This window comes from Rhodnius prolixus, unplaced genomic scaffold (assembly GCF_049639745.1).
Source record: "Rhodnius prolixus isolate KJV_2025 unplaced genomic scaffold, Rpr scaffold_1, whole genome shotgun sequence".
In the NCBI taxonomy this organism is placed as follows: Eukaryota; Metazoa; Arthropoda; class Insecta; order Hemiptera; family Reduviidae; genus Rhodnius; species Rhodnius prolixus.
Window position 1 is genome coordinate 54,992,448 of NW_027411581.1, and position 23,762 is coordinate 55,016,209.

The following is a 23,762-nucleotide window of genomic DNA, read 5'->3' on the forward strand; positions in this document are numbered from 1 at the left end:
ACTACAGTAGTAATATTTCTTTTTGTTTTCCACTTTCACCCTTTAATATATTAATATCCTATTAAATAAGAGCAGAAAATAATGAAATTATATGAATGAAACATGACGCTATTACTCCTGTTTATAATTGTGCTAGGCTAGCCCGCTTGACACTAATTACATTACACCACTTTTGCTCTCCATTCACAGCAATTCTTTTGGAACAGTCCGCCCGGTAGGAGCGTTCAGTCTGACACTAGTCGCTCTAGTGTTAAGACAGAAGTTTGGTTGACTGTTACAGATCGTTTTGAGTTCGTTGATTTTGTTTTATTGTTCGTATTTTTTTTTTCCTTTTTAAGAAAATCAATTTTCCTTGTGACTTGTTTTAATTATTTATTGCTTTTTGAGAGTTCATTTATTGTGGTTGATTTGTGTTTGTGGTTGATTTGTGTTTGTGGTTCTTATATTTGTCGTTCGTTAATTTGTTTTTTAATGGATTACCAGTTTTTTTAAATATTTCTGTTTTTATGTACGTATTCAATTTATGTATTTTTTAATATTTTAATATAGTTTAATTTTAGTTTTTTGAGTAAACCCTACATCTTTTGTGGGTACTTCCTCTTGATCTGATAAGGAAAGGAAGCTCTAAATCGTGCACAAATTTTCAACATTGAGTTCTTATTGAGAATACTCATTTGAGGGCCACCCACTGAAATTGGAGAGTGTTATCTTTCGAGAAATTACCCGCGGTTGTAAAAGAAGTTCAAAACTAAATTTAGATGCTACCAGATGAAGGCTTTCAGTCTAGCGTGAACACTTGCCTTTTCATTATCACAAATCTCAAGGTTCCTTTAAACTCGGTCTTCTTCCCATATGTTACAAAGCGTTCATTATATAGGTTCACTAAAGTACATGGATTTCTAAAGTGTCCTAAAATCCCTTCTTAAAAAGAAAACTCTTTATTAAGGTTTATCTAAGCCATGAAGGAAACCAACAGATTCAAATTTCTGTTGGAGCGATTTTTCCAAACTTTTAGCAAATCGAAGATTCTATCAAAATTTTGAAAAAGTAAAATTTTTATTCGCCCTAAATGTCTTAGGGATCCTTGAATGGCACTATAGGAAGAATCCCTGAAGCTTGCAAACTTCCGTCTTATTAAGTTTTTCTCATGCATGTCCAAACACCCACACAATTCGTACCAATATTTATTAGAATGATTATCAAGTAGGCTCCCACTTCTTGTATTAACCTCGAAGGACTTGGATTTAGATTTGAACGGTGGGACTCATGCCCCACGGCACCGCAGCCACCAAGAGTCTTAGTGTGCTTTCCCTTAAGTCTAGTAGAAGAAACCTCCCCTTCTAAGAAGGTTGAGGGCTTTCCTTACCAGTTCCTTCTCCTTTGGTCTCAAGGTACCAAAGATATCGTAGCGCAGTCTCTCGATTGCAACGCCGTAGGACTTGAATCCTGTAGAGTCCCAGGATGACTGAGAAGATTATGTCACGGGAATAGATTATTCTTTTCTTATTCTGGGTTAACGAGGTAACCCACCTCGGATTAGCGTTTGATCACCCCGGTTTTCCTTAATTACTGATGGCTAAGAATTTATTAATGGTTGTCATTTATTAATGCTTATTTAATAGCCTAGTGTTGCCTTAATTAGGCGTATTCTCAGTAACAATCTCATTAAGGAAGTAATTTTGTGGCCTCCTTAATGAAATAATAGTTTTTTTTATTTAGTAATTTACAATTTGTTTTTAAAATTTAAAAAAATCCCTGCTAGTCTAGATAAATGTCGATCCTTTCACAAGGTTTCACCAGTAACTAGTCGAAGAAGAGGAAACGGCTTTCTGTTTGATTGCGTTGCTGTAAGAGCACTTGGAGTCCAAAGGAGATAATACGCAAAAACGACTGGTTATAAAACAAAGAGGTTCCCTTACTAGGTAAACCTTCAAAGCGGCTTCTCAATTAGCCTTTTTTATGCTGATGTGCCTGGGCAACGGTACCCTTTTTAGTTATTATAAACCATAATTATGCATGATTTATGGAAAGAAACTTTAAATTAATCAAAAACTTTTTGTATTATATTTGTCCATACAATTTTCATTTATGAGATTACGCGTCCATTTGGAAAATTAGTTTTCTCTTTTTAGTAGAACTACAGCATTCATGTTGTTAGTATTAGAGCTGGGGGCTACGCCCTCTGTGACAGAATCAGTCCCTTACTTGCCGCTCCTCCACATTCAGTGAACTCAGATTTGTAGGTCTTCAAATTTCGAAAAATTTAAGAAAATGTACTAATCATGTTTTTAATTAAGTTCCTCAATTGATCTTAAAAACAAAAATGATGTTTGGAAACTGTAATCATGAAGAACGAGAAAGTGATATTGGTGTTCACATCAGCTGTTCTATCGTTCAGCACGTCGTAGCAGGTATTTCGGGCCCAGAAAATTCGTCAAGGTGGAGATATATCTACTATTACTACATGTAAGATTCCTTTCTTCAAACTCGCGATCGAATTATTTTTCTGATAAATTGAAACCATCGGCCTTGACACACTTCAGTTATTGTACTGTTAACGATAAAAATTAGGTTACTGGGTAATGTATGTAGTTGAAAATGTATTAATATATATTTTTCCATTGTTTTTGGTGGCCGATACATTAATGAAGAAGGAAGAAAGAATATTGCCAATTTCAGTCATTATTCATTATTTATGCCGAGCGTCACCTGGCGACTAGGTCATCATCAAGGCACGTAAAAAAAAAAAAAAAAAAAGCGCATTTAAAATCGGCGGCACTGATTTGTTCACAATCTGAACGATTAAAACCAAACATATTCAGTTTATAAGCAGACAGGATAGAAGACACACTAACCTTACCAGTACATACAACAATAAAAAACAAGAATTATAATTGTCAATTAATTTTCTGTCAACTGTTTTGCATACCAAATCAATTTAAATTGTATTCTGCAAAAAAAAGGTTCCACAGCCCTGAATATGACCTATAGTCGAAAGCTCTTTTATACCAGTTTTAGAGCTAACTTTTCTTCACAATTCAGTAAAGAATTCATTGAATTCTGACCAATACGAAGTTAGGTACGAAGGTTTGAAATTTGAACGATTTACAAAACCTCTAAAATTTAACCTTCTATAACTCAATAACTATTATCATAAAAACATTGCAATTTATACCAGTTATAGAGCTATCTTTTCTTTACAATTTAGTAAAGAATTCATTGAATTCTGACCAATACGAAGAGAGATAAGAAGGTTTGAAATTTGAAGGAGTTTGAAAACCTCTAAAATTTAACGTTCTATATCTTATTAACCATTATCACTAAAAGATTGCAATTTTTATCAGTTATAAAGCTAACTTTTCTCTACAAATCTGTAAAGAAGTAATAGAATTCTGAACAATAGAAAAAGAGATATGAAGCTCGGCATAAATAAAAAATAATGACTAAAATTGTCAATATGGCAATATTCTTTCTTGCTTCTGGATTAATACATTCCGGTGAATAGCTTTACTGAAAGACTTCATTAGCTTTTTACTATAGAAGCTTCCAAAAAAATGTTTTCTTTTTTTTAAATTTTCCCCACTGCACTTAAGAGGAAGTAATAAAATCGTGGAGATTTCTGGTAAGCAGTGCTTACTGCAAGTTACCTGAACAAAACCTGATAGAAAGCGGTTTTTATAAACGGTTATTGCTTTTCCGAGGCGAAAATGGAAATTTGCAGGTGATTTTCAGTAAACTTGGTGTACATAACATGTAGATCGGAAATATTTGTCGGTATCTTTCACTTAATGCTCACACTGCAACTCTTGAGAGTATAGCAGTGCACGTCTGTATTTTAATGAACTATGAACTCCAGTTAAATTATTTCTTCAAAATGATGGAAGTGAATGGCATTTTCAAATTTTCGTAGTTGCGAAATATGTTCTGTCAGCAAAATGAATGAATTAATTTCCTCAAAAATTAATAAAATATAGAAAGATTTCAAAAGCGTGATATGCTTTTGCGTTGTTAGTATATTATACTTAATATAATTACAGTAGCCTAACGTTATACATATACGAGGGTCGTTTGAAAAGTCCGTGCAAAGTCAGAGAGATAGCACCACTGGCGCGTATCGAGGTTATGTTTAGTTAGTAGCATCTCTTGGAAGAACACCCACCAAGTTTCAGCCAGATCGGTCTATTTCTTTGTGTTTGGCATTCGTTTGAATCGAGGAAGTCGAGTGATGTTCAAAAAATGGACAAAAAAGAATTTTGTGTGTTGATTAAACACTACTTTATGAAAGGCAAAAGCCTGAGGAGACTAAAGAGAAGCTTGATAAACATTAAGGTGACTCTGCACCTTCGATTAGAACAGTTTATAAGTGGTTTCAAAATTTTCGGAGTGGCCATATGGGCACAAGTGACGCTGAACGTTCTGGACGCCCTGTTGAGGTTACTACTCCAGAAATCATTGATAAAATCCATGATATGGTGATGGATGACAGAAGAGTGAAGGTGCGCGAGATTGCTAGTGCTGTGGGCATCTCGAATGAACGGGTACATAATATTTTGCATCAACATTTGGACATGACAAAGCTATCTGCAAGATGGGTGCCGTCATCCTCCCTATTCTCCAGACTTGGCTCCCTCGGACTACTATTTGTTCCCCAATATGAAGAAATGGCTGGCGGGAAAAAGATTTTATTCAAACGAGGAGGTGATTGCAGAAACGAATGGCTATTTTTCAGACTTGGACAAATCCTATTATTCGGAAGGGATCAACAAACTAGAGCAGCGTTGGACGAAGTGTATAAGCCTAAAAGGAGACTATGTTGAAAAATAAAAAAGGTTTACTCCAAAAAATTAAGTAGTTTTTATTTTTGCACGGACTTTTCAAACGACCCTCGTAGTTATGTCCTTCGGTTTTCTTACTTAATCAGATAATTCATTGTTTTCTTTTTTTTAATATTCGTTGCAAGAATATTATTTGAACTTCCGCTTCTTTTTTCCTCTCGCTTTCTTGCAAAGAGCAATGGAAATGTTGGGTAACTTTGGCAGTTCTTAATTTTGCTGATGAAGGATGAACTATGCACAATACGGTTATTAGAATTATCTGCTTGAACAGCGAAGATAATGAAAATGGGGCAGTCCCTATAATAAGGGTTTTTATTTTTTAAAAAGAATTTTAATTTCTCTATGAAAGTTTTGAAAGTGAATTTATATTATTGATATTCTGATTGCGATTTTAAATCGACTTGTACCAGCGAGTTATAAAAGATTAGGTATTGTCCATATATAAAGGTCCTAATGATGACCTAACTGCATCTTCCTAGATTACGATTTCAAAAGAAAAATTGAATACATTAAAAACCAAAAGATAAAACTGTGAGTCATCTCTACACAATAACATGGTGACATCATTCATACCTTTCAGCGGAAATATACCTACCATATTAGCAGTTTGCCAACATTAATAAATATTTTGACTTTCTCTCAATGAACGTTACCGGAAGTAACTAAGTTTTCAAAATGTTATTTGGAAATACTTTGTTTTCCTTCTGAGTAAATAAAAAAAAACAAAACCTTTTGTGGGATTTTCTCTCAGGATTATTGAGTTTTCCAAGGTTTTCAATTTTTTACTGAATTTTATTTGACTTCAAATTTGTGGAAAACTGAAAGAAATGCAAGAGCGTAATAATTCTCTTAGGCCTGCTATCTCCTGTTTGATTAGAGTTGGATATCCCCAGTGGTTCTCCACAAACTTGGCTTCTCGCTCGTTTGATTTGCTTGACAAAAACTCTGTATTATCGAGTTAATTGTATCGCTGAGCTCTTACAGAAAACCGTTTGGGAAATCTGCTGTTCCATTTCCCTTTTCTGCGAGCACGGTATTTAAAACAACTCACGTTAAACACTCGTTAAGCGACAAAACTACAACAGCAAAGGTAATCCATATTATGGGTTCGATTCTCTCAGTCTAAGTCCTTGGATTTTAATTAATGTTTAATATGATAACTTTGCAGTGAAGAATGTTTGCTCGTCGTCTCCAACCACGTCACCTAATTTGGTAGTTGAACGTAAAGCCCGTCTGAAAAAATTTGACTAAACTTTTTTGACTTAAATATTTATTTTAATAAGAAGACTATTTGTGGGAAGCATGATGATCAATGTTTTTTATTAAAACAACAACATCAATAACAAAAGAAACGTACGTTCTATATCCCAACAGATGTGTTGCAGACGATAAAAAAGTTAAATAGATTCACGCTCAGGGTCAGTAGCATTTAAGACGTCCAAAGAACAATACAATTTTGTGGGCCACTCGATAATACTTTCGACCACAGTGTGTTACGCCTATTTTCATTTTGTAAAGCCCGCTCTAGATTTGGTGGTGCAGCTTTAATCTGTTTTATTGTACAGTCGTTTCATGCATACTTTAACTAACGCTTTAATAAATTTAAAAAAAAAAAAGAAGAAGATTACTCCAAAAATCTAATATTAATTTTACTAAAACAAGAAATCTGCAAACGGAATCTCTAAAATACGTATAAACAAAGTCTTGTGCGCGGTTGTTGTTTAGTACTTCAGACAGAACTTCACCCTTGCATCTAGAGTTCCAACATCAATGAAGGCCGGAAGAGATACATTAGATTCAATTCAATGGTTTGGTTACTGGCTGGCTGTTTTCGATTGAAGATTCACTTTTCTAATACATGGTACATGCATTAAATCTTGAGGTAACCTATAATTACTGGTTACTATTAACAATTAACAGGATAGTCAAAGTGATAAGACACATCAATTTAATTGACCAGTTTTTATGGTAATTACCAGTGACTTTTGATAAATGTAAAAACCGTAAATAGTAGGAAATAAATAAATATATAATATATTATATTTTAATATGGTGTAATTTGCATTTAATGTTGTATTATTTATCGTTCTAGTCTTTTATCATTTAAACCAGTCTACAATACGATTATTTATTTATCACGTAAATAAGTTCTACACAAAACCTTCATTTGACAAACCAAACGAAAAGAAAAGAAACTTATGTCGAAATCGCTCAAAATTATACTAAAATAAGAAATAACAGACATAAAAGAAAGTTCTAATCAATTAGATGTTTTATATTTTTAAACAATGCATAAACAAAATTGCATTACAAAGCTATTTATTTTTGCAATGAGGCCTTTTACGTATAGCATTTAAAATTACAAAAAAAAGGTTTTAATTGTATACAATTACAACGTTTTAATCGTCTGTTCATTGCGATATTGAAATCCATGAACACCTAAGTGGGCAAGCAATTTATTTCTGTATCCTGGTAATTCTTAAATTGAAAACTGAATTCATAATTTAATCGTAATTCTAATTATTAAGTTTCATTTTTTTATGTATCGTTTGAATTCAACTTAACCAATTAATGAAGTTCTAACTATGGAGTATAAGTTTAAGAAGCATTCCCGTGTTCCTAAGAATTGTAATTCACAGAGTTTAGGGTAGATAGCCCGAGCGGTTAGAGGTGAGGCACCCCCCCATAAAGCTAAGATGTATTGTTGGTTAGTGGGTTCGATTCCCCGGTCTTAGGCCTTAAATTTTATTTAATGGTTAATATGAGAAATTTATAGATAAGAATATTTGCTAATTGCATTTGTCTACTACTCCTAATTTTGGTGGTTCGAAAAAGCCCGACTTAAAAAATAAGAATCACCACTTCTACGGATACGGAGACTGGAATCTTCGGACCTAACATATAATAAATTTACATTTGATAGTCGAGAATTATTTAAAAAAAACCAGTTCGTGTGAAGTACGTTCTTAAAACTAATCACTTCCACCATCTTATTTGGTCATTATTAATAACAACTGGAATGATACATAGTGGCTAACTAATTGAAAGCAACAAGTGTACTTGGTGACCTTTATAAATAAATTAATCAGCTGTTTTGGATCAGCTGTTGGAAATAAATGTAGACATCTCGACGTTGGCTGCATACCAAAAAACAGATGTGCAGCCAATATGTGTCTAGTTGCAGTTAGAGAAAGTGAACAATTTAGTTATTCTCAGCACGATGTCACTTCGTCACTATTCTCCCCTTCTGCGGCTAAATTAAATAATGCCGGTGTTGCCAATAGCTACTGGAGGAACGCTGTCTTGGGATACACGAGCTACTAACGGTATAAAGTTCCCGAAAAATGAAACCACATTTATAATTTTGTATAGTTTCGGGAGTTCTACATTGTTCTGAAATTTGTTTTACAAAGTACCAAAGATGAATTTCAGTTTGGAAATATTCGATCCATTAACCAAAAGAATCTCATGTAATCACCGTGTTCCTGCCCAAAGTTCCCTAAATAAAACTATTATTTCTGGAAAAATGTATTTAAAAAAAGTTACAGATCAACTTATGGGCACTCAGTGCCTTTTTCCAGCAAAATGTGGAGAAAAAATGAAAAATCGATTCATTAAAGCGGTACGTTCGATTTCCCGTAATAACCTGCCTTCTAGATCCCAGTTTGCACATAAGATTAGAATATGGGATGGTTTGCAAATTGGTGACTAAATATATTTGATACTTGCTGTGCCAGTCCTTAGTAATTCTAATAAAATGAATCCATGAGGGTCTGGCCAGTTACTGGTCGGACTAATAGTGTGAAATTGGCTTGGTGCAGAGGTAGTAGAGGATGGACTAGTACAATGCTTGCTGGCTCTTAGTTACTATCTCTGTAAATAAAACCTCCAAGGGCTATGGGTGGTAAAGTGGCTTTCGTAACAGCCGCCAAGCTTCTTTACTGGATCGTAGTGAGTGGAATTGACCAAGCTGGATGGCTAATGTCCTCCCAAAACAAAAAAAAAAGGCCTTAGAAGTCCTTTTGGCTAAGATCAAAGTGCAGTATCTGTTCTTATCAGCTTAATCTCCGGTACAGCTTCCAAGGCGAGATTAAACTGATTTTTGGAAAATTGTCCTCCTTGCTCTGTCAGAATATAAGCCCAATTTTTACCTACTTGCCATTCCAGAATAGAAACCTGACTCTAAAAGTTAGTTTCCTGCTGCTACCACTTCGTTCGTGACTCCCACACTTAGGATTAATTTTTGAACTTCTCATCACATACTCACCGACCAATACTTTTTCGCACTTATTGCTTTGAACAGGGATGTGGATGAACATTAAAACTGTCCGGTAGGACAGTTGTATAAGGGTTGTTATCAAGGATAATTACAATTTATCGTTTTGCGGGGAGTAAGGCAGGTTAAAAAACAAAGTATTAGGGAATCTGTGCTGTTTGTTAAACTTGGGTTGTCCACTTCTTTGCGCCAATATTATCCTAGACCTGCCTCCCACTTGCTGAGAGAGCAGATTTTTTATAATTAACTTGAACTATCGCCAGCAACAACTACTAATTGCAGAAAGAGAAATTCATAGTTAATCTAATCCCAGATTTTCCATCTTAATTTTGGACGTTTTTTCTTTGTGTTTTCCTCCAAGGAAGGACATGATTTCCCCAAAGGATGTTAGTACAACACTATTATCACATAATAACTTGTTCTTTCTACTTTTTATAATGTATATTACATCATTAGTGGGAGATACACGCACACAAATATATAATATATAATAAAAAAAAAAAAAATGGCCGACCTTTTGTAGAAAGAGTTTTAAGATGCACACATTATTATTACGTGCAACCAACATTCTACAGGTGGCGATAGGAATACGTTTCTGTACTCCTTTAGATATTGCGTAATATAGTAGTAATAATTATATTATTATTTATAAATGACAAAACTGATTTATTTGATGATAAATCGTTTTACATGGTACAAGAAAAACTAGGAAGTATTAAAAAGAAAATTACAAATTTTAAATTCAAACAGTTTTACTCTCTATTAAGCCCGTAATCGGAAGTATCGTGATTTTGTTCAATTTTTACTACTTCCGTTAACCCTCTTAGCAGGAAGTATTGCGCTCTTGCATTTTTGTTTTAGTTTTAGTTTCCTCGTGGAAATATCCAAATTTGGGGTCACCTGAGATTTTTTACAAATTGGTCTGTGTGAAAGGCGAACAATTTAGATTTAATTTTTTTTCAGCTGTGTACGCCATCATGGGATTTGGCGATAGATTATCGTGTTTATATTATTTTATCGAAAACAACTTTGATTTTCTTTAAATTTAGTTTATTCCAGTCGTGTGTTCTAAAATTATTATTTTCAACATTTACGCTGGAAATGTTTTTATGTTGGCAGTAATGGGGAGGAGCAGGTTTGTTCTTTCCCTTAAAGGGTCATTTAGGTATAAAGTACTTCATCCTCTTGTATAATACTAATAGGAATTCGATATCTAAGTAATATTGCAAATCTGAAGAAAAAATTTTTATGCGAAAGTGTAAAATATACTGAATTTTATTTATGTATTGACGCAAATCCTGTATTTCGTTACGTAAACTGCGGTTTGTATATATGTAAGTTCATATCTAATTTTTCAATGATAGCGAATCCTTTTTGCGTCTAAAACTTTAATCGATATCTTTTATTGCTATTAAATTTATCTCGATGTATCGTTTGATTTTTTAACTTGGATAGTTTTTTTAAAATTCCATATTTTGAAAAAAAAAAGTGCAATTTTCTACTTCAAGAGTAGATCTGCAACAAGAACATTGTGTGCCCAAGGTACAACTGTACTGTGCAACTGCATAAGTTCAACTCTTTCTGAGAGAGAGGTCATCGCTTAATGGTGTGACTCCCCAAATTTTAATTTTTTTAAAAAAAAACTTCTTAAAATATGTTCTAACAATTATACAACAGCTGGATCTTTGAAGCTAGTTTCCTTTTATTTTAATTTCAACGTAGTTGATGCTGTAATTAATTTATTTTTTTTCAAGTATTTGAAATGGTCGTTTTTATTAACCATGGGTTTCATCAAGTTCTTTCGCTGATAAGGAACAGTATCTCGATTACTTTGATGTAATTGTAAGTTAATGTTATTTTATTTAAAAATGGTGTAATTGACGTAGAAAGGTGAAGGTTATGTTCATTCTATTAAGTGCAGCAAAGTTAGTTTGTTAAATGTTTTTATTTTGATTAAATGACTACTGTAATTCCCAAACAAATGAACAGCTTGTAGCTTTTTTTTGGCTGTATCATTGGCCAACAATAGTTCGCAGGAAGTTATGTCCTGCTTAACATGTGTCAACGGTACGTCTTTTCCTTCTTTACACATAACATTCTTCTTATTTATTGTGTGGATAGTGGCTTTCTAATTTCTCTTACTCCTGTAAGAGAAGATATTGCAATAGTGCAAATTTTCTGTTTTGGAAACTAGAAATATGCATTTTGAGGTAACCTGAGTCGGGAAAAGTGATTTTTTTTTTTTACAAAATCGGGATTTGTCTTTCTTTCTTTTTTTCTCGGTAAAATGAGCTTAACTGAAAGCGGAAGTAAATGCGATATTTAGCTTAAGTACAACTTAGCACTTAAAGGTGTGCTCCAAAAATTACAAAACTCTGGCAGAGACCCCTCTTTCCTGATTATAGATTCCTTAAATTTGCTGAACCAACTGATTAGGAACGGTAAGTCAGTATATCTGATATGGGTGAGAGGCCATTACGGGCTGGCCGGCAAGAAGGCTGACGCTGCGGCGAAAGAAGCCACTCGATTGCGGGAGCCTACCATTAACTCACTATCTCCCGCAGACATAAAAAGCTATTACAAGAGAATAAGTTATAAAAAAATGGGAAGAAACTTACTCCATATCAAAAAATTTAAAGGGAAAATTCTATTCATCCATTCAACCTTCCATTCCGGTCAAACCGTGGTTCAATCAGTACTCAGAAGGTAGAGGATTCTACAGCACGATCTGCAGGCTAAGATTTAATCATAATTATTCACCACATCATTTGGCGCGGATCGGAATTCACATAAACTCTACATGTCTTTGTGATTCCGAGTCAATAGCTGATGCCAATCATATAATCTTAGCCTGTGACAAATATACCAACGGCAGGGATCAGCTGTGGAAGGCAGTACTGAAGACAGACTGCCCTCTACCAGCCAATTTACACACTATACTGACGCACCAGACAGACAACATCTACCGAGAACTATACAACTACATCCGAACAAACAAAATAACAATATAAAAGAAATAAATTATATCCCCTCGTAACATCTTTCAGGTGTACGTTTCAACACATACTAAATCCGACTGTTCAACTTTAAATTAATCGCAAGTGCACGTTAGCAATGGCTAATTTTGCGTTGTACAATAAGGTCAACCAAAAAAAAAAACCTTACTGGCATTAGTTTCTTATAGCTAAATATGGTAAGAACCATCAAATTTGTTTTAAACAACATCGTCCAACCGGAAGTGGCTCTTTACTAAAACCTACGATCGTCAATATTTTCCGGCGTCAGCATTTTTAATTTTTAAACATTTTCCCAGGATTATACATCCTAAAAGACTTTCTAGTGGTGGCAGATGGTTAGGATTACCTCTAAAACACTGTTCTTTTGCTGTATGTGGTAAAAGTAGAAGTAAAGTAATGCCTATTTTTTTTCAGGCAGGCTTTACGTCCAACTACCTAAATAGGGACTAATTTTATGGACGGTGAGAACTAGCAAACATGCTGTAAATCTCTCTCTTATTAACCATCAAATAAAATTCAAGGGCCTAGAACGGGAATCAAACCAATTACAACGATACTACTTAGCTTTGTGGGCCTTGTGGTGTTGAAGTTACATAGCTTAATGAGTGTTAAAGTTAGTTGTTTCAAATTCCGCGCTTGAAGAAATGGTTTAATTGGAACTGCGGATTTTCCGAAAAGATTTCTGTAGTAGCTCAGCGATACAATTAACTCGATAATCCAGAGATTTTTTAAGAAAGTCAAGCGAGCTAGAACCCAAATTAGTGGGGAACCTCTGGGATATCCAACCCTAATCCAACAGAGGATAGCAGCCAGATCCTAAGAGAAGTATTTGCAGAAAACAGGATAATTAGGACAAAAAGACATCACTGCCAGTTCCGCGACCAAGTCCAGAAGTCGGCGCTCTTGTCTTCCTTTCAGTTTTCCCTGATTTTCTTGTCAACTATTCATCAAGGTCGTACAAAAGAACTATAACTCTTATTTTGCAATGTTTCTTTTCAACGAAAATTCATGTCAGGACAGTTACGGTGATGGGTAGACTGCGGCTAAACTGCCACTTCACTTTACCAAGTTACCCCTCAGTTAATATAATCTGTTGCTAATATTTCAAGTTGGAGCAAAACCCAGCTGAGCGTGTTGTGCAATGCATAACGTCAGTGACACATTTAATTTAATTATCTGGATGGTCATAAAAACTAAAGCAAATATACAGCGCGTTACGTCTTATATAAGTATAACCACGTTGGAACATCCGTTGCTAGAGTTTAGTGTAATGAATAAATGCTTTCCGTACCTTGTACCTAATTGAATATAACTTATGGAAATGCTTTAGATTCCTCAACTCATTGTGAGCTAGCATAGTAGACCACCCATCCAATAGTTTGTCATGGCAGAATTCTTTCATTCTAGTTTTTTTTTTATCATCTTTTATAAAATGTTTTATCACTTATGTTATTTTACAGGAAATGTCTCTAACTGGACTCTTACCGGAAATAGTTTGCTCCTTTATTTTCCCCTCACGATCTTTTTTTTCCAATACCTTCTTGTCCCAGAATAGCGGATATCTCTGGGTTAAATGATTTCCTTTGTTTATTTTTCTATTTCTGATGCATTAATCTATTATCTTTATATTATCCTATAATAAATCTAGCGAAAACTGAACAAACGGAAATGACTCAATATTGGATTGATTTTTACTTTTTTTTGCAATATTCAGAAAAATGTCCCCAACGATGTACTGGAAAAGTTTTAACTTGATTGTATTCATGGATCACTACTTTTATTGTAAACACAGGAAACTTCATTTTGGGGCATATGGGGGGAAAGGGTGGCTTTTGCATCCCTCTGGCGAGTTGTATAAGTTTCAAGTATGAATTCGTTAGCCAAAGAGCCTAAGTAATCATTACAATAAGAAAAGTTTTTCAATCTATAGTGTTTCAATTTTATCATTATTATATCTCACTATTTTATTCATAGTTTTTTATTTTCTTGCTTTTCAGATGGGTATTTTCTAGTGATTATTTCCATCACCAGACTGTCGCTATTTCCTCGTTATCGCTTAGAAAACTATCGACATGCCATTAGCTCTTTCATCCGGTGACCTCCAAGGTGTATTGCAACTATGTGATCCTTCGTCTTCCGGTTTCGTCTCCATGGAATACTTCACCCAATTGGCCAGAGCGCACTACAGAGATCAGGTAAGAGTTATTCTTTCATTTATTTTCCTACATTTAATGGCTGTCAAATAGTTTGGTGTTAATTGTTCAAAGATACTGCCGATTAGTTGCGAAATTACTGATTTTCTGTCAGTGATGTTTTCACATTTAGGCATCTAAGATTCACTTCTCCTCACACTCTCTAACTACGTCATAAAATTAATAGGTGATTCCTACTTTATCTCACAAATTCTTGAAAAGGGATCTGATATGTCAAGGATTGGCTCAACGGTTAGCTTATTAGATTCCCACCTGGAAGTACAGGATTCGAATCCAGCTGCTGGCCCTTTTTCTGCATCTTTAATATTAGCAGTATCTTCATATTCATTTATGAAATTTATCAAACTCCGAATTTGTAAGAACATCAGTCCACCAGGAGTACGAAGGGAAGAATCTTTTTTTCGAGTGTTCTATAATGTTCTATAAGGTCATTCAAAGAGTTCCCTTTGGACTTGGTAGTAACATGTCTCTTTCTTTTGGAACTTTATCTCGAACATAGATTTTAGGTGGGTTCTGGAGAGCTGTTACGTCACCCCCTGCTATGCACCATTTTATTAGCGTGAAATAGATGACCATGCATTGAGATCAGCTATCCTTTCAGTCCAAAATTTTTCAAAAATATAAATACGTTAATATCCACCCCGTACTTTTTTTCCACAAACTCAGATTACGTAGTTTCTAATTGAAGTGTTCTCATTCCATTTGATTTCCATATAATACGATTTCACTACATGTAGTTACCATAGTGATGACACTGAGAGGGGGATAATTGAATTTCAATTAATTCGTCCTTAATAGTAGACGGAAGTTACGTAAAAAAAACAAAACAAAACACGAAGGAGGTTATACTTCCGTTTTAGTTTAATTTTCTGCTTTTCCAACTGTGTCTGAATGTGCATTAAATCGTAACATAAGTGTATGTTATTAATTGCGCTATATTTGTTATCCGTGGATTTTGCAACTCGATCGTCTAAATGATTATAGCAAATCTAGATGTTCCAGTATTTATTCGTTTGAACAGTTTGTTGCAATCGAAAAAAAGAAGAAGTCAATTTCGATTGGGCAAAGTTAAAATGTTAGATAAATGATATGATATTCACTTACCCACTGAATGTTCTTCAGGTTATAAAATAATCACGTTCTTATTGAGATAGTTTCTGAGGAAATGTTTGTAAAATAATTTACGCAACATGCTTTCTTTAAAATGAAATCATTTGTAAATCCATAGTATTTAATGATTAAGTTATTACATTATTCACAAGACTGTTATTCTCGGACAGCTTTAAGATAGAAGAACGGCTAATTCTGTTAGGCTAAGATTAAGATGAAAAAAAAAAACGGAAAATAAGGCGAACACTAGCGGAGTAACCAACCACTCAATGGTATCTCTAATCACGATAATAGATCGCGAGGCCAAGTCCCTTGAAGGTAACTAAGAGGATAATTAGAGTATGAGAAGGAACGGACTGGAGGATAGAGATGAGAGGATAAAATTTTGTTGCGCGTCAGGTTATTCTCATAAAGATTCCTTTTTAAAGGATTTAATAGCTCTGATTCCCTGGAATTTAACCTTTTCATCTTATTCCAGGATTCTCGATTATTGGCGCCAAATTTCTTTTAAAAGTACTAACTTCTAAATTACCAGGAAACATTTGAATTTTTGAATTTGAAAAGTTTATTTACAATTTAAAAATTTTTATAAACAAATATATATAAAAGGAGGTTTCAGACTGCAGTGCCTATATACTCTCCGCAACATATTAATATTTACATTGGCCGATATAAGTAGAACTTAATACTAAGGCAAAAAACTTAAAAAAAACCTTACTACATACAGTTAATTAAAGCAAGATATGCTTAAACCTTTTATGCTTGTATTTTTTATAATTAAGAGAACTTAAGTTCCAGGATTCTCGTTTCAGGAGTCAACAATACTCTTTATATGTGGGTAGGGACTATGTGTACAGGAAGTTTCGTGACCCTATAGATAAATGTGGACACGCTGGCAACATCAAGTGCTACATGCATGTAATCTATGGGTGTCCACCGGGGATATGACCCAACCCTCAAACTAAGTTTTTTTTACAGTGAATCTAAACGCTACTGAGGCCAAAGTAATATCTATTAAAAATTATAAAATCGGTTAAAGGGAGGTGCCATTTTACTGATTTATTTATTTTTTTTATTTTTTGCAAGGGTTGTTGCAATATTTTAATCAATACCCTATAGATGTATTAGATGCTACACCTATCCCTCTCTATTAGATGCTACATGTTTCTCTTATTGTAGTTATTGGTATTGAAAAATTATGAACAATTTTGTTCCATTTAGTTCAGCAAGCATTCAATTCTTATAATTGTTTATTTCAAATTACAGTGTAGAACAGACTGTACGCAGGGATGTGTCCTAAGTTCATTTTACAGCTGGACGTCCTGTTTTCACTCTATGTAATTTACTAACCATATTGCCGCTCTAAATACTCTGCTAATCAGACAATTACTTACAACTGATTCACTGCCGAATAAACGTCTCCAGTATAATTCATGGAAATAAAGAAGTGCATTTTCTATTTGTATCTTCAACAGCTGATGGGTGGCATTACGCTTCACTTAGGCGTCACAGCCTGTCTAATGCTCTCTTATTTGATAGCACAGCTGATCTAAATAATGATGTTTCTTTACTTTCTCCTAAATAAACCATGTTTTCTTGTTGGCTTTTGGTTTCCACCGAACGTACAGGTTTTCAAGGTCGCCTGAGTACGAAAAAGTGTTTTTTCCCCCTACGAATTCGTCTAGTGTTTGCTGTGTCGTGTGTGTGAGTGGTCAGCGTTACTCGTAAAAGCAAAAAATCGTAAGATGCACAAATTCTTTTCTGGTTTAGGTGCTAACTTGGTGATCTCACTTTACATTTTTGAAAAAAGAGTAGCTAATCTCAAGTTCTAATTTAAGATGAATCTATTTTTCAATTTTGTGTGTTTTTTTCTCAGTAACTAGTTCAAAATTTGATTTTTAAATTTGGTACCCTAATCTCAGATCAAGAACTATAACTTTTATCTGTAATTTTTTCGCCCCCTGTGTCGATATAACATGCCCATCAAATTGCTTATCAAGATATCTCTTTATATGCCTGATGGTGTTATATCGACACGGGGGATAGCCACCTCGTTCACCGGATTTGGCACCTATGGACTATTTCCTTTGGGGATACCTGAAAAACAAGGTGATTATTCATAACTTTTTTCTTTCTTTCCTTATTTCTGCTTACCTAAAAGCATTTCTAAATCTAGGTGTATCAGAATCAAGCCGGAATTGCATCTGTAGATGAACTAAAGCAGAGAATAATAGATGCCTGTAACTCGGTTAAATTCGAATCTATTTCTTTGGCAGTAAGGGACAATTGGCAGGAAAGAGCATGTCTATGCATCTCTAATGGTGGAGGCCAGTTCGAGCATGATCTGTAATATTAATGAGGAGTAAAATTTATAATAAAATAGTACTTTTCTTCTTATTCAATCAAAAAACCGTTATAATATTATCATTTTGAAATTTCTTATAAGAATCATGTTTTCATTCATAACTTCTAAAATATCGCTCACAGAAAAAAACCGTTGAGTAAATTTTTCTTTAAAAAAATAGAGAAATCTATTTCTGAAATAAAAACCGCACCTTCCCATTTGAAAAAATGAAGTTGGTGCCTATATCTCGCTTCTGGAAGCACCGAAAAAAAATTACAAATTAAATTTGGATTTCTAACAAAAAACTAAGGGAACACGTATTTTTTAGTTTTTTTTCTAGCTATCTTAGTTTCCGAGAAAAAGTCGTTATTCATATAGCTCGGGACACCCTGTAGATCATTCCCATTTTAAGTGCGTTTTGGCTGAGCAAATAGTGATCATTTGTGGAACCGCTGTCAACGTTCCAGGGAATCCTAGGTTAGATCCCTGAAGTATAGAATCCACTTCTGAGTTTAGCATATTTGTTGTAGATACTCTCTAAGGCGCTATTTCTAGTATAATGTCCAGTTTAACTATGTTGCTAAAAGAATTAAATATGGTTTAAAAAATTGGGAGCATGAAAATAAGTATAGCTTAGGATCATGAGAGGAAATAGAGTGAGTGGTCACATCGAATTTCTTGTAACTAGAGGATATTAATTTTCCCCCTTTTTTTAAAAAAATATTATTATCGTTATTTCTATCGTTATAATTTATTATTGTGGGAATCATATGTTTCTATAATTCCCATTCTCTGGACTATTTTTTTAATAATTTTTTTTTTTACTGAGAATTTATTATTATTGTTTTTTATTCATAAACAAATAGAACATCTTATAGTATTGCACTCATTATATCCGTTCCCAGATTGTTATTTTTATCTGGACTTTTTATTAAATATATTATTCCTAATTAATTGGCTATATTGATAGAAATATTAGATTGCGAACAGGGAATGTGGGTGTAACTGTAAGATATTAGAATTGCAAGTTGAAGAAAGTATGCGAAGTAGAGTACCATTAGACGGCTCGTTATTGTGTATGGACGAATCGAAATGCACTTTCTTTATACGCTCATTTGTACTTTAATTGCATGCCCATTAATACCTTATATTCTTCCTTCGACTTAAAAGAGGGAAGTATGGCAATAGCGTCAAAGTTTCGAATTTTATTTTTCACCTGAAATTCTGTTGATGAATGGGCGGAGAAAATAATTGGAGGGGTACCATCAATGAGATTAATGCTGGAATACGATTTCGAAATTGAACTCTGTCAGCTGATGAACGATTTCCAGCAGCTCTATCTTGGTCTGGGTTGAAAATAAGCTGCCAATAGGTCAATGAATCAGTTTGATAATAGAAGGGATGTCTCCGTGATATTCCATATAATCAAAGATTTAAGAAATCCAAAACCTCTTTAAGTTTGTTTAAAAAAAAAAAAAAAAATCCATTATAGGCATGTAGACGAGTCCCAATTGCTTGAAATATTAAGCGTATACGATAAATAGCCTGTGCAGACGATCAAAAGCTGTGCTTGCAGTTTTGGCAGTTTGTTTTTGGAGCATTTGGAGGTGCATCACCGGGAAAGATGGGCTTTAAAAAAAATAAAAAATAAACGAATCCAAGTTCTTACAAGACGAAGCTTGTGATGTAGCAACTATGAATTTGAAAGAGTCGATTCTTTCAATCTAGGGGACAGTTTTTCTGTTAATGAAGTAAGTTAGGACATACTGAAAAGCAGAAGAACGGCAGGTGCTTAAATTGGTGCTTATAGGCATTCAAGAAATAGGTTTTATCTCCTAGAACTATCGACCGAAGAGAAACTGATAGTCTACTAAACCTTATTAAGGCCAAAGAATACGTGTGTCTGTGTCATTTGGTCAAAATTTTAAATTAAAACATCAAATTTGAGCATGCACCGATATTTCATCTTTGTAGTGTAGTAGCACGTAGGCTAATCGCTACAATTTTGTTTTGTACTCTTGAAAGTGGAGTACCCTTCGTAAATAATTGATTTTAGTCAGGGGAAACGATTTCAATACTTCCTTCTACATTGTGTAAGGTTGGTTATGCATGTCATTTAATACATACTTCAGGTAAAAACTTACATAAAAAAAGGTAGCATGGTTTATTAATTACAAGTCCCAGATGTCCTCATATTACAAAATAATACATTATGGAATGCAACCTAAACAAACTGCTGCAATTAGTATTTTATATTTTAAACTATGTTTTTGTCCGCCAACACACCCCTCTCAAACTCATAAAATGAACCTCTTATTTCTGACACCTCAATATTTTGATTTCCTTTTTGAGAAATTGAACCTTTTTTTTTAAATTATTATTAAAGAAATTGTATATAACAGAAAAGTAATAATAGAATTCAGTCTTGAGGTGAGTGCAACTCATATGATGATATCAAAGTTGACCTTGATAAAATTTAATTATTGCGTTGTTCTTACTGTGGGAAAATCCATTGTGAAGTAAAAAGAAATCACTAACACTAGAACAGACGAGTGGAAAAGTAGAAATGGCTGTTTCTGGGTAAACTCATTATCGTAACAAATGTGTTCTCCTTGAGAATTGGTTATTTTTTTTCATGGTCAAAACTAATGCAATGTTAGCTTAGTTTGAGATAACAACTTGAGAATCTGTAAGAATCAAATTTATTCATTTTGATACAGCAAGCTCTATAATTTAAATTTAATATTAGAATCTCTCACAAGTTTAGATTATTTATTTTTTTTAATTATAATATCCCTAAATTTGCCAAAAAAAACAATAAAAAATATTATTTTACATTTTTGTGCCTAAAGATAACTATATAAGCCAGAAAAAATCTCTTCTAGCTGTACTCGCTTCGGCGGTACATATACTAAAATTGGAACGATACAGAGAAGATTAGCATGGCCCCTGCGCAAGGATGACACGCAAAATCGTGAAGCGTTCCACATTTTTTTTGTCCGCTTAGGTCTATATTTTATTAAAAAAAAAAAAAAAGATTAAAAAAAATGCAGTGAAAGTTATTTTAAATAACATAATGTGCATGACAGGCACTCAAATAGGATGTTTGCTCAACATCATAGGTTCGAATCCGCTCAGTATAAAATATTTTTTTTTTTTTTTAATGATAAAAGTCAAAGTAAAATTTATTTTAATTTATAGGTTTAGTACTAATTTTAAATGTATCAATAAATTATTTATTTAGCTATAAAAAAATGCAGAAGTACGTTTTGTATTATTACGATTCACCAATGTTTTGTTATAGTATAATAATGAAAAATACAAGTAAAAAAAAGTTATGAATTTTCTTCAAAATAATGTTTGAAGTTGACATTGCGTACATTTTTTCTATCTAGGAAGAAGTGTGCTAAAAAATAAAATAAAAATTAGAATAAAAAAAAAGAATTGCTTCTAATTTATGAAAGTTCTTTGTTCAATTCCGGTCATGCGGTCGTTGCTTTCTTCCTGTATTAATGTGTATTTTTCACCGAAGATACGAGAGACGGGAAACCTTTTTAATATGTTTTTGGGAGTGTTCGTGCTCTATACAACCAAAAAAAAAGACGAGATTAAGTTGGCTGGGACAGTCAGGCTAATCCTGATCGGAGCCCTCGGCCATTCATCGGTGGGAACATGAGGGGAGCAATAGATAGATACATAGATAGATAGATTAAACTTGGGCGGCCTCAAGGCCTACGCCACTGCGACCCCTTTGGATCTATTGTGGCTCCCCTCACTCTAAAGCTCACTCTCCAGACCTGTCCTTTTAATCAGACTCTTGATGCTGGAGAGCGGCTCTTGGGTAAAGCTCTCAGGCCTTGGTTTTTCCTCCCCGAGAAGTAACATCCTTAGCCATACGAGCCCCTCGCACTGACACAACACGTACAGTGCCGTTTTCTCCTCCTCTTCCTGACAGAACCTACAGAGGCTATCATCTGCCAGGCCCATGCGATGCATGTGTTTTCTGAGCCTGCAGTGGCCAGTTAATAAGCCTACGATTATCCTTGTAGCCCCACAGCCTTGGCGGATTAATTCTGCAGTCAGCCTCGGCGAATAGCCTTTACTCCTTCGGCTGTCTCTGCCCAGTGGTGGCAAGCCACCACTCTTGAGACCTACTCTGCACCCATAAGTTAATGGATGAGGGGAGCAAGCAAATCTATTAATTCTCGAAATACGATTGAAAATGTGTCCTTGATTTAAGAGGACCCTTTTTTTGTTTTGTTTCAAATGAGATGCAAGAAATCATCTCTTTTCTGATGACCATTTCAATCTAATTCACCCGACATATTTGCCGTTATATTATTCTGGAGACTGTAACAGAGGTAAAAGTTGGTGGACTTTGGGTCATAATACGAGATTCACCACTTAAGTAAGCGGACGTCCTAAGAATGTTCAGTTAGATTATTCTACTCTATTGTTTGCAGAGCGCGGATCCATTCTATAGACCTTATTGCTAACTTTACTATTCATATACTATTTAGCAGTTCAAGACCATTTTAATTTTGTTTCACAGTTCATTTATGAATTAATATTTTCTGTGAATGAATGGGCTAGTTATTTTCTACAGATGCCAATAAATTACTGAATGAAGTGCTCATTAATAATTATTTAAGCGAATAATTTAGTACGGTGTGCCACTTTCATTCTGTATTTATGTTTTGTTTTTTTGCCGGGTATGTTAACCAGAAAAGTGAAACATTTCGTGTAAATTAGCTTTTACTTTGCTTTCCTCTCGCGTGCGGCCATTTTGATTCACATTGTTTATATATACCTGGTATATATATATTTTTTGTTTTATTTAGCTTCTGGTAACGCAGCTCACTGAATGGAACAATGTAACAAGAACAGATAAAAAATATATACATATATAAATAAACTAAATAAAATTAAAGGCCGAAAAAAGAGTAACTAGCGTAAAAGAATTATCGAGATCGTCTAAAATTGAAGAAACTAGTTCAAGATGAAAATAAATTATAACCAAAACGTTTCTGGTTTGCTATCTCGTGGTGAAGAAGCTTCCAAATAGTTATTTGGTGGTTTCATTCATGCCTTTCTATTGTATTTTACTTTATTATTATTATTATTTTTTTTGCGCCGTAGTATTGACGATTTTTAATTGAAAATCTCTGTATTGAATAATTTTATTGCATTGAAATCATTAAACTAAGAATTCAAGATTGGCGAATAATCGGTCAAATAAAAACAAATCGTCTTTTTTGCCAAAGTTTCGACAAATATATTGTCTTCGGTTTGTGTAACTCAACCAACCCGCATAGCCACGCCCTGAAGAGGACAATATATTGGTCGAAACGTTGGCAAAGAGACGAGTTGTTTATATTTGACCGATTCCTCGCTAATCTTGAATCCTTAGTCACGAAACCAATATATTCATTGAAATCGTTGATAATTTTTATTCCAATAGAATTGGCTATTTTCGCCATTTTAAAATGCCTCTGATAAAATTTAACATAATATATTTTTGTTTTATTTTTTCTGTTTAATAAGCCTAATTTTAATTTTTGAATATATTTCATATGCCGAGACTTCTGTTTAAACAATTTTTAAGAAAAATATTAGCCATTCACTGCACAAATCGATTAACTCCACTTTTTTTTAAATACGTAACTTAAATTTAAATGTCAAAGCACTTGGTTCAGTCATAGCTTTTTATATTTATAATAAATTTCCCAAATAATAAAGATTAACACCACTAAAAGACAAACTTTTTCTGTGGCCATTGAATAATAAATAATTTATTTCAGAAGCCATTTTGATTAACTGCCTGCTTTAATGTAAATCGTTGCAATAATTCAATTCAGTAGCAGGCGTTGAATGATGGCGGGTAAATTTATATTATAAACGGAATTTTAAAAAACAATGCATTCATCGCACTTCTCCATTTTTTGTTTTATGGAGTTAATCGAGTGG

General features: G+C 33.9%; 1 protein-coding gene, 1 non-coding gene and 1 pseudogene across 5 annotated transcripts in view; all 3 read left to right on the forward strand.

Annotated features, from left to right (window-relative positions):
* Positions 1-259: 259 nt before the first annotated feature.
* Positions 260-23,762, forward strand: part of LOC141462363 (rab11 family-interacting protein 4A-like) — a 154,393-nt gene continuing 130,890 nt past the window's right edge. For 2 of the 4 annotated variants that reach the window (XM_074144157.1, XM_074144159.1), the window contains exons 1-2: positions 10,798-10,953; positions 14,126-14,323. In XM_074144157.1, the coding sequence (XP_074000258.1) occupies positions 14,201-14,323 (123 nt within the window). In that variant the 5' untranslated portion in view covers positions 10,798-10,953; positions 14,126-14,200. Of the gene's footprint in view, positions 509-10,797; positions 10,954-14,125; positions 14,324-23,762 lie in introns of those variants that run through there. The other 2 variants (XM_074144158.1, XM_074144160.1) reach the window with 2 other exon arrangements.
* Positions 8,841-9,017, forward strand: LOC141446414 (U2 spliceosomal RNA; annotated as a pseudogene).
* LOC141446351 (U6 spliceosomal RNA) lies at positions 20,683-20,789 on the forward strand. The gene has a single exon (XR_012453654.1). It is a non-coding gene; the product is annotated as a U6 spliceosomal RNA (small nuclear RNA).